Source organism: Gavialis gangeticus, unplaced genomic scaffold (assembly GCF_001723915.1).
Source record: "Gavialis gangeticus isolate Ggan-Ray unplaced genomic scaffold, GavGan_comp1, whole genome shotgun sequence".
Taxonomy (NCBI): domain Eukaryota; kingdom Metazoa; phylum Chordata; order Crocodylia; family Gavialidae; genus Gavialis; species Gavialis gangeticus.
This window is the reverse complement of record NW_017729001.1, coordinates 32,101,404-32,113,149: the sequence shown is the minus strand read 5'-3', so window position 1 is coordinate 32,113,149 and position 11,746 is coordinate 32,101,404. Positions and strand designations below refer to the sequence as shown.

Genomic DNA, 11,746 nt, shown 5'->3' with positions numbered 1-11,746 from the left:
CTCTTAAAATGCTGTGGTAGGCTATCAAATAAGCAGTATGAGATGTTTAACACTGCCTGACACTCTGAGATCCTTTGGCATTTTATCTAGCTGCAAGGGACAAGAATCTTAACCAAAGGCCCAGTTCTCTCCCTGGGAGTGCAGAACTGCCTATTCACTTACTCCATAACCCCAACACTCTCCACTTTGTGGCTAGGTGATCAATGCAGAGTGCAGACTAATCTCTCCTCTCCTTTTATCCATGAGATTTCCTCTCCCCCACTGCGCAGCCACTGTGGAGGAAAGCTCTGAAGAGCAGAGGGGATGAATAACGTTTTGTGAGCATGTTGTGCATGGCTGCGGCCCTGTGTGACACAGGACACTGGGCAAGATGGATCTCTGGTCTGACCCAGTACGTGGCTGGCAATTCTTATGTCCTTATGGTTTCCCCAGTTCCACTCTGGATAGTGGAACCCACTAGTTGTATTGGTTTCTCTGGGGCCCACACATGGTGAAGAAACTTCTGGTCCTGAGTGTTGGCAAAAAGGTCCTTAAAGAGCAGTTTGTTTGCATGCAGAAGAGGAGTTTCCTCTATGAGAGGTCAAGGGAGACATGCATTCAAACAGCAGTCCCTTCTCAGAAGGGACTGATCAGTGGAAAGGGGAGGGGAGGGGGCAAAATCCCACCAAAAACAACAGGCACCATCTGCCATTTACCTTATTCCAACCAGTCTGACAGGGAGTTCCCTCCAGTTCTTGTTTCTCAGGAAGGGACATGGAAAAGCACTGCTGCACAGGACACAGGCACAAAGAACTGCACAGTAGAAAAGAGAATCAAGCATCCTTACCCTTGTTCTGTCCTCAATGTCATAGATGCGAAGCTGCATGGGAATATTAAAGCTATGCAGGATATTTCCACCAAACACCAGAGAATCTACTGGAGTATAAACTGCATGTATCCACCCTAGGGAGGGAAAGCAAAGAACTGAGAATGCCTCAAGCTATGTCAGATCACAAAACACTACAATCAAATTGTCACAACCCTCCAGGAGGATGGAAAATATCACTGTCCCCACTCTACAGCTGGAAAAACTGAGACAATTACAAGGTTAAAGATAACCTCAAGGTCACATATCAAAACTGTGGTATCAGCAGGAAGGGGGAGGGAGAGAGAGATTAATGACATCCACAGAACAGTTAACTATGGGCAGAAGCTAAGCAAACTTATCAGTGTGACTCAACCATGCTCCACAGATGGGAAGGAAATTCAGTCTCTTGGCCTCTCTTTATCCACCACAGCAAGGGCGCAACTCAGGTGAGGAGTGGTGGCAGGTGCGTGGGGTAGCAGTGGACTGATACGCGTCACACTTGTTTTCCACAGGCCCTACAGCCACCAGCGGAGGATAACGATTTCAGGTTGCTGCCCAATGTTATCTAGAGGTGAGAGCTCTGTGCCCCATTCTCAAGGCAAGTGAAATGCATGCCCTGACTTCATGGATTCAAAGTTTCTCTAACTGCAGCTGATGAGACTGCTAGTGGCCTGATCCTGCAAGGAACTGAGTTCCCTGCAGGGACTCCAAGGGGAGGCGAGGATGCTCAGCATCCAAAGAGACAGCATGCAGCAGTTCAGGCAGTGAGACCCCCCCACAAGTTCCTTCCTCTGCAATATCAGCTTGGCACGGCACCCACTGAAGCCTGGGCTACACAGGACCGTGGGCTCTGCTCTCCACTGTGATAAAGGAACTCATCCTGCTGATGATCAGAGACCCATGGAGGCAGCAACATGACATTTTTCTTTTCTTGATAATAAGCATTTCCACCATGTGAAGCCCAGCCATGCAAAGGGCTGCCAGTGTCTTCCTAGCTACACGGTTTCTATTAAGTCTGCATTCACGTCAGGACCAGTGAGGCAGCAGGAAAATGCCACTCAGCCTCAAGGACTCTCCTACTCACAGGTATAAAAGCCTTTCTTTTACCAGTGCCTACAAACCATGCAAACCTCCTGCTTTAAGCAAAGAAAGTCCCTGAGCCACTGACTATGGCAGGGAACTGCTCATGGTGCTTCCACTGAAAAGCATTTGGGAGGAGAGAGGGAGAGAAAATGAAATAAAAAAAAATAGCAAGTTAAAATACTCTTGTGAAGAACACAAAGCCCTCACTCCTGGTACATTTTTGTACCTTTACAAATCTAATTCCACAAGATGAATGTAATGAAGAGAAAATTACAGGCACCCAATGGTTCTGGCAGCTCTGGATATTACAGCGTCTTTCCTACAATAGTCATTTTAATTTCAGTCGCTGAGTTACTCATGACCAACGAGCATGTTTATCACCTCTAAAGCAAACTGGCTTCCTTCCTTTCTCACAGGGGCAGATTCTGCAAGAAATGGATTCCTCAGTTTGGGGCACGTGTGTGTGAAGAAGCACTGAAAAAGCTGGGTGATCCTACAATCCAAGCAACAGACTGGGATGCCACCTCGAACTTTAACGACAGCAACTGGCTACAGGAGATTCTGACACTGGCAGTGGCATTTGGGTGAATACATGCAACACTATAAAGCCACTCTGCAAGCAGATGAGTGCAGTGCATCACGTAAAATACATCAGAGAAACACCCAGATGTACTTTAAAAAAAGGTTGTAAAAGTAAATAATCTTCTTTGCCCTGATCTACATGGAAGTGAGGGATATCCTAACCCAAGCCATGGAGTCTGGGGTTACTGCTCTCACCAGATCAAGGACTTGTGATAGGAGAATAGGCAGTTCGGGTCAGTATCTGCCACCTTCCTAAAGCTGACATGCTGGGTTGAATAAGGTTGTTTGTATCTGGCAATTGAGGGTCAATTGGCTGGGTGGCTGTGGTATAATCTGCCCCATTTTACAGTCTGGGAAAACTGAGGCTCAAAGAAGTAGAAAGATCTGCCCAGTCACAGCAAAGCAGTAGCAGACATGGGACTCTTGGATCCTAGTCCACCCTCTCAGTTCCCTGTCATACTCAGCAGTGAGGCCTCCTCATCACAGAGAACATCCTGCTTCAAGGGATGTAGATACTGGCGACAATTGTGGTAATGAGGGATTTTAGAGAGCTGTCAATCTTCTTTTAAATTTGCTGTCAGAGACTTATGGCTCTAATGTAGAAATTCACTGAGCTGAAACTTGGCTCCATATTCAGCAGCCCAGAGGGTGCTAAACTTCTGGCTCTCAAATTTTATAAGGAGTATAGAAATATTCCATTTTAATTAAAGGAGTACAAAAACACAAGAGTTCTCCCATTTTTGATGCAACCATATACTGCACCTTGCAAGGGGCCTGGCTCACCTAAATTATATCTCCTCAGGGAGAAACCTACAGTGGAGAACTACTAATTGCATTATTACTCCCCTATAGTCTCATCTTATCTCATTTGACCTCTTATCCTCAGCCCCAATAGATGTTAAAGGCCCTTGTATTAATGATCCCCAAACTCACTAGGCAGTTGCCCCTAACATAATTAAGTGACAGCTCCAGACAGGTGACTACTGACTGTTAGGTCAATGCTCCAGTGAACAGCGCCCCAGGCACAACAAATCCTTAATGGAAACATTACTGACAAGACGGTAAACAGTGTTTATTTTCAAGTCAATCATAGGAAAAAGTCAGGAAAATGTGAACTGGTAAGCAGCTCCCCAAATTCTCAGAGGCAGCATCTGCTTTTGTGAGTAAGTTACCTGTCTTATTAACAATATTTGGGCCTGTAGTCTTCAAAAGCAAAATTGGTCCCGCTAAAGGTCTTCTACATATAGCTGGGCTGAAGATGCTAAGGCCAGGTTTAAAATCAGCTTTTTTACAATACCCCCATTTTTGCCTAAAAAGCAAGAAATGGCTGGAGTGCTGGTAACAAGGTTGAAACCACACAGCACTGAAACCCATCACAGCTAGAAAAAAAGTCACAAGGCAGGCGACACTGGGGAAGGTCTGCTGGTAAAATACAACAGACCTGTCAACCCGTAGGGCCGCAGAGCAGCAGCCAGGGTCCATGCTCCCCCCCAGCACTCCCTCTGGGCTCTACAGCGGTGCAAACACATGAAGGAACTACACACTGATAGAAATCTGCGTTCATGGAAATTTGTCTCTCTTCCTGCAGCCAGCTGGCTCCTCTGGCTAAAAGGAGGGGAATAACGCCATGGCCACGCTCCCCTTTTGACCCTCTTCGCTCTTTTCCTACACCTCATGCTTACAAGGAGGAAGAAGAGACTAACTATACTCTCCTCCCACTGGACTCCAGCCAGCCCCTGCGGAGGAAGCAGAAAAGGGAAGTGTGCCCTCCTCTTTCACACGTACCAAGAGAAAGGCCCAACCTGACACCAATGCAGGGCAGCATCTCTCAAATGTACTGCATCCTACACTACTTCAGGCCTGCTTCAGCAATGCCATTATGGAGCTGAAAACAGGACGGAGAGGCAGCTGTGAAGAAATATGTACAAGGGAGAAGAGAAGTTTACCTAGTAAAGATGGAGAACAGACAAGTACTAAGATACAAGAAGAATGTTCCAGGCGGGTAGCATCTGCAGAGACAAAGGCTCCTACACTAACACCGATCAGCCTGTGTACAGGGGAGATAGCGAAGGTCCGTGCTGTGAAAGTAGAAGGAATCAGGTAGACAATACCAAGAGGCAAGCTGTAAACAGGAAACTCTTTTTACAATTCCTGACTCTAGTAATCTGGGGAAATGAGCTCAGAGAACATGCAAGCTCAGCAGATACGTTTGATTCATTCTACAGCTCGGATACCAGCAGGGCTCTGAGACCACTGTGAAGATGCATGTTCTGGGTAACAGTTTGTCCACAAGCACCTGAAGCAGCTTTCTGAGCATCCAAACTCCGATGTGCATCACGCACACAAGGTAGAGTTTAAACAGGAGGACAGTCTTCCTGAGCGGCAGAACATCATAAAGCTGCAAACATGTAACAGGGGCAAAATATGAAGGCAGTGGGGTGGCCTTATCATCTGGTGCCACAAGCCCCTACATTTCTCTTTGTCCTCCCAGGATGTGTGTGTCACCAACATCCTCTGCTGGGTGGACACAGGTGACCCTGACCCTGCACAAGAGACAGAATATCAGAACTGCGCATGTGTTTGAGCCTGCTGACTTCTAATGGCCAGAAATGGTTAGGCAAGCCACAGCACAGGCAGCTCTGAAGTGTGTGTTTAATCAATTCTCTCCTTAGCGGCTGCAGTTTCCTGAGGACAAAAGCTCTGGTACTACTTCACAAGCATGCATGTTGCTTGGGTTGCTGCTACTTATGAGATACTATCTGCCCCTCTGTAACAATCATATAAAAGCAGAGCACACCAAAAAACTTAGCAAAATCCATTTTATCTCTGATGCTACAATAGCATGGAACTAATATGAGAATAAAGGGATTAAGGACTGAAAAATCAAAATAGGGGGAGTAAGTTATAGCTTGGTTTCTGCTGAAAGTTACAAATAAAACCATCTACTAAATACTACAAAGCTGAAACTAGATCCTGTGTGTGCATGCATGCAAGAGAGAGACAGCATGGCTCCAGGCCGGGACTGGTAATGGATGAGAAACCTTTTCCCTCTAGGTCACAGCTCCAGTCTGACCACTGGTGGGACGGTTCCACTTAGGGAGTTGGTCAGATTCAGTCTCATCTGTTCTAGGCAGAACCTGAAGAAGCATCAACAGGCACTAGCAGTCTCAGAAAAAAGGCCAAGCACTGAATGAATGAGTACCTTGAACTGCCCTCTTCATGCCCCTGGAGCTAATTCCTCTAGCTCACAGCTGAGGCACACTGTCAAGGCAACTGTGCACTGCCACCACTTGCACCATTTCCTGTTCGGTAGAGAGAGGATTTCAGACCTTTGCCCTCAACTAAGCACCTCCCATCAGAAACAAGTCAATTAAAAAGAGGAGAGTTTGGATTTTGAAGTATGGACAAGGCTTATTCCCTCTGTGGAACCCCTGCCACATGAGGCATCAATGAAAGAACAGCCCTGATCAATGGGATGTTCCTGGAGTGGATCAGCATATGTCAGTTTGGAGGGGTTAACGCACACTCGCTCATTCTCAACATGCCCCTTTTTTCGTGCAGTCTGTTTTATTCAGGAAGTTCAGAGACACCCTCAGCTGGTTTACAATTACAGATCATTCCATTGCTTTAATATGCACTTGAATATTTAGATGTTATCACTTTGAGTAAACCTAGAAGGTAAAATTAACAGCAACAAAGGCCTTTCTGAATGGTTAAAAAAGATAGAATCTCATTATCTTCTGCAATTCTATAAAACAGGTGTTATTAAACATTGCAAACTTGTTACAAGGTTTCAGAGGCTAGCAAAATCCTCCTGTTTCTTTAATGATGTAATCATCCATCTGAGAATAATAAAAAAAGGATATTAACTCACAAAGCTATAGGGCAGACAGACTACAAACTCCAAGCCGGAGCACTGGTGCAGCTGTTACTGTTAGCAACTGAACAGATTTCTGCTTTCCTAAAAAAAGATATACACTGCTCTTTTCTAGAATCCTGCAGAATCCTGGGTGGAAAATGTCAATTAAATGTGTCAAATAAAAAAACCTGTTAAATCAAATTTTAAAAAAAGCTCAAAAAGGCTGACTGTCAACCAAAGGGCAACGCCACCCTGGTAGGACATCACGGCATCTCTCACACCCTGAGAGGAGTGGCCGTGTTGCAGCAGCACTCCACAGCCCCAAAGGCCTGCCACAAGTCACCTTTATGTTTGACAAGTAAAAGACATGACTCTGTCCCCAATAATTTGAGGGGTAGTGTCACACCTATAAACCTCACAGCAATTAAACTCTGCAGTCAGCAAATTGAACAGCTAACCACTACTAATGAAAAGTTCTTCAAAGACCATCAGAAGATCTCAAAATCCTTAATACATATAAATTGCATTTAAGTGAGCCTTTAACACCCTCCAGATGGAGTAACTGTGGCACCAAGAAGTTACGTGACCTGTCCAAGCTCACATACCAAGTTCATGGCCAAACTGGGAATGAAAGCTGCACTCCGTTCCCACTCCCACACCAGCCTCCCTCCATGTCTAGTACAAGGCAGCCTGGAATCCAGAACTCATTACAACCCCCATTTTTCTACAGAGAAATGGGACAAAGCAGAAATATCTATCTGCAAGCCCCTTCAGCTACTTCTCTGGTACTTCCCAAGTTTTAGACGAAATGAGAAAGGCCAGAGCCACCCCTGGTGCAGAATAAGATTCCAACCAGCAGCGTTACAGACAAAGCGACCCTCCTGCCACCTGCCTCCCTCCCCACTGAAGCTCATCTGTATTTCAGTGTTTCTACAAATACCTCAGTTTGATAAGAATTAGGCAGAACACTGTACAGGAACAGAACTAAGACCCTGCATTAAACTGATGGCTTCTATCCAAAGAGTGTCACTTCAGGCAAAAATTCTTCTCTCTGATCCTCTCCGCAGATCTTTTCTGCATGGTCCCCGTTGGCTCCATGCACAGATTTTCCATTAACATGACTGAGACGTTAACAACAGCGAGATGACTAAATGGACAACCATCTTCAGGGTGGCTATGAGTCCAGGGGGACTCGATGAAAATCACTGTCAGGAATACTTTTAACATCCGGTTACTGCTTCCTCTGATATAAAAACTATTTGCTGTACTCTGGCATCCTGGAAAACACAGGTCCACCACAGACAGCCTGGTTCAGCTGCGGGAGCCAGGTCTGAAAGTCCCCCACTCCCACGGCAAACAGAATCGCTTCATATCAGCCGCTGTTGTAGTATGTATGGTGGCCTGAATCTCTGTAAGTCACTCCCAGAAGCCCAGCGTACATCATCCCAACCCATCCATTTTGCCCTCTGACTATCAACTTCATCAGAGAAACATCATAATTCCTGTGCTGACTAAAAACAAGCAGGTTTCGGAGCGTTCCCGTTACTGCAATAATCATCACAAAACAACAAGCACATTTTGCTAGATTGTAGCTCATTTCTCTCAAGAAATGATAGAGACTGTAGTGTCCTAAACTTGCATTGTGACTTTCCTCTTGTGAGAACCGCAAGCATGTCCCAAACTCATATAAAGGAGACCTCTCGCCCCAGCAGTGGAGCGCGGTCGGCTCCGAGATGAAACACGGCTGCTGCTGAACAGCAGGCACTGCCGATAAGGACAAGTCAGAACAGAAAGTGAAGATGATGCGGCATCAAACTGAAACCACGTTACCCAGTTTGGATTACACCAAAGCTGATTCCTTTATTCCTGTAAAAGTAACCTGGGATCTTTAAGGACAATATATTGTTACATTTTTATATGAAAAACCCCCATCTCCAGCAGCTCTGGAGGCTCCTACTTCAATGCTGGGCTATTGAAATCTTCTGGCGGGAGATTTTTATTTAGCCAGTCAACAACAGGATTTCCTGCAGCATCATGGGTTTTCCTCAGTGGTCTCCAATCGAAGTAACGATCCAGGTCATTACTGCTTTACTTCTAGAGACTGACAAGAATGCAGTCCAGGATGCCAGCACTATTCAAGAGTCTTCTCACTCTGAAAGCTGCTCAGCTATACTATCAGATCACACATACTACCATTGGTCACCTCTTATGAATTCAAATTTAAACTATATATGTGAAAAGCATAACGTCTGAAACAGTATATGCAATGTGCTTGCTACACTTGTTGAGCACTGATCCACCTTGCAAGTAAAGACAAAACAGTCACTGCCAAACCTGGAGTGATATCCTATCCCAACACTTATACGTGACTTTCACTGAGGTTAGTGAAAATCCTATCCACAGGGAGGAAAAATAAATGTATCATCGTCTTTCGCTTTTTCACCCATAACCAGCAAAACCAGTCATGGTTTTAGTCATCCCCTGAATTTCACAGTATTAACATGAACAAGATAAAATGCCGTGAGGCCAGTTTTCAGTCCAGGCTCCAACCTGGCCTCCATTTCTGCACGTAAACTTTGCACGTGCACGTTTCCAGTACCACAGTCTGAGTATTCGCACAAGTGAATGACACTTTTTGGGAAAGGGGGGCCCAAAAGAACCAAGCCACCCAAGGAAATCCAAAGATAGGGAAACAAGCTGAACTTAACACAAATCAAGCTTTGATATGCAGAATATGGGACACTGCCGAGATCCCATCTTGTCACAGCGTACAATGTACATGTGCTAAAGAAAAAATTAGGACATGCTGGGAGGACAGAGACATAAAATGGGATGATTTCTGTTTTGATCTGTCTGTAACATTTACTCCTAAACTCACACCCTGTACGCAGTAGGGAGGTTTTAGGAGCTCTGAAGGGGAACGGGGCAGTGGCTTGAAGAACCAGGATGGAAAGGACACTCCATGTATCCGGGATGGCTCAGAAAGAAAGCTTGAGTCAGAAGTAGGAGTGGAAGATGAATGGGGCACGAAAACTGGAACTGTAGGTGTTGAGAAGTGTCAAGGGCCAGAATAAGACACGTGGAGAGGAGTTATACAAGACAGTGAAGGGAAGGAAGGAAAGCTTGAGCTGATGGTTGAAGGAGAGCCAGCAATGGGATTCATCAGCTGGGCAACATTGTCTGATTAAGTGGGAGAGTCACAGAACTTGGAGGGTTAATGTTGTCCAGCTGCTAGTCCAGTGTATCCTTAGGCCAGTTGTAAGCTATAAGCATCCTTTGTCTGTGGCCATCCACGAAATGGATTCCAAACATTCCCTTCCTGCACGTCAGCCTTGCAAGTTGCCTTCATGCACAGAGATGCAGAAGAGAAGGAAGCGAGGACTCGAATATGCAGTAGTCTGGGAACTCAGTGTTGGAGAAGGAGCCCTTGGCTTGGCTGCACCTAGCTGACAGGACTTCAGTATGAACTGGGTAAATGCCACTTACCCACATACTAGTATATTGCCCCGTATGGGTACTAGAAGCCAGTCAAGAGACTCTGGGCCATTCTTAATAGAAATTATTGACTTCCACCACAAGAACAAGTTGCCTCCTATGCGAAGGAAAGTGGTGGTGAAGACTGAAAAAGGAACCATATCTGGACACTGGCAGTCAAATCAACTTCTTGCCTTTTTTCTGCATAATTTTTGAGGGTGGTTTTTGAAAGGTGATGAAAAACCAGCTCCAACTATACTTAGGTAACTCTGATGCCCTGGAATCCCACTGATGTGGCTGCAGCCCTGAGCAAAGAGAGCACGCTATTTCTTGGGTTATCATTCCCTGCTAAATGCTGACAACAGATCGGTTAATCCTCTCCTTCCGTGAGTCGGCAGAGGCCAGATTCCTTCCTGATTGTATTAGCTTTCTTAGTTGCCTTTGCTGCAAATTCATCAAGTGTGTCCTTGGCTCACTGGTGGGAACTGGCAAATGTGGATGGGCACAATTTTATAAAGGATCGCTTACATTTGGAAACTTCTCCCCCCAAGACTGGGAATTTTCAGGAGGCACTGCAAGGTACATTTATTCATCCTATGCTTTTATGAACAGATAGAGGTTGATGGGTTTCATCAGTTCCAATTCTAAACTATTCTTAATATTTGGCAAGTAAATAAGGGATATTTGAACCATACATTTGGATTCACTTCTTTTCAACCACCATGTTACTGTACATCTGTGCCCTCCTCAAGCTGCCAACAGGAGGCTACAGCTTGCTTTGTTCCATCTCCCAAGTATCACTAAACTAATGTACAGGAAGGCTTAGTAGAGGATTGTCCACAAGGGAAGATACACATGCAAATACAGCAACAGGATCAATGCAAACAGCATAGACATACTGAAACATTCAATTCAAATAGTAATAACGCATGCAAACCCATTTCAAGAGAAGACCTAATTCCTTTAATGGATTCACTTCCCTGGCTCCACACCATTTTTCTCCATCACCTCATAATCTGCAATCCTTGCCAAATCTTTACCAAATGAGCACATAAGTGGCCCTCCCCACCGACACAAAACACTGCTTCCTAGCTGTTCAGAGAAGCCCTCTGTTTCCCAAAGCCTCTGCTCCTCTCCATAACTTAAAATAAAAAGCTGTTTCTAAAGTTTGACACTGGAAACTGAAGAATGACACCTTCTGTTGCTATCAGGCAGGGAGGCTGCCAGTATTTCCCTTGTGAGATCTGCTACAGGCTGTTATATCACTGGAAACAAACTTATGGCCACACTATACATGCAAAGGACTGAAAAGCACCACTGGCTTGTGAACAAGCTTTAGTCAATCCAATTCAGGTGATACAAAATGCAGAAGAGGCTACCTGTCTGCAAAAAGGTACCTGACACCCGTTTTGCCAGAAAATCCTGACATGAAACACAGCCCAGAAGCAGGCAGTGTGTTCAGAGACAAAGCTCTTGGGAAATGTGCACATTCAACACAATCTCCGCTAACAAGTCTCCTGAAAAGCTAGGGCCAGATGTTAAAGCTGTTCTCCTGAGGTAGGGCCCTACCTACTCTTGCTGCTGAGGAACTCTGCACCGTATCTCAAGCAAACAAGCCCCACATAGGTGGATTAATGCACAGACCAGCTGGGCCTGGACCCAGAGCCCCAGCTAAACAAAAGCCCCCGGGTGCCTGGAGGGTGGGCACGGGGCGGGGGGCAGCTCAGTAAGGATGAAACCGGCGGCCAGGCCAGGCCGAGCACATGCAACACAGTGGGCTGTGGCTGCCCGTAGCGGGCAGGGTGTGGGGCGCGGGGCACAACCGCACCAGAGCCCTAGAAGCAGCCAGAGCTGCTGGCGGCAGGGAGCAGAGTGAGGCTGGGACCTGGCAGTGGCGGGGG

At 45.9% G+C, this 11,746-nt stretch overlaps 1 protein-coding gene across 10 annotated transcripts in view; it reads right to left on the bottom strand.

Annotated features, from left to right (window-relative positions):
* The window catches only part of KDM2B (lysine demethylase 2B), a 159,157-nt gene that overhangs the window by 101,937 nt on the left and 45,474 nt on the right, over window positions 1–11,746 (bottom strand). For all 10 annotated transcript variants that reach the window (XR_002095619.1, XM_019507293.1, XM_019507296.1 and 7 more), the window contains one exon: window positions 827–942. Coding sequence is in view for 9 of the 10 variants with exons in the window: in XM_019507293.1 (XP_019362838.1) it covers window positions 827–942 (116 nt within the window). In the remaining variant the exon portion in view is untranslated. The remainder of the gene's footprint in view (window positions 1–826; window positions 943–11,746) is intronic.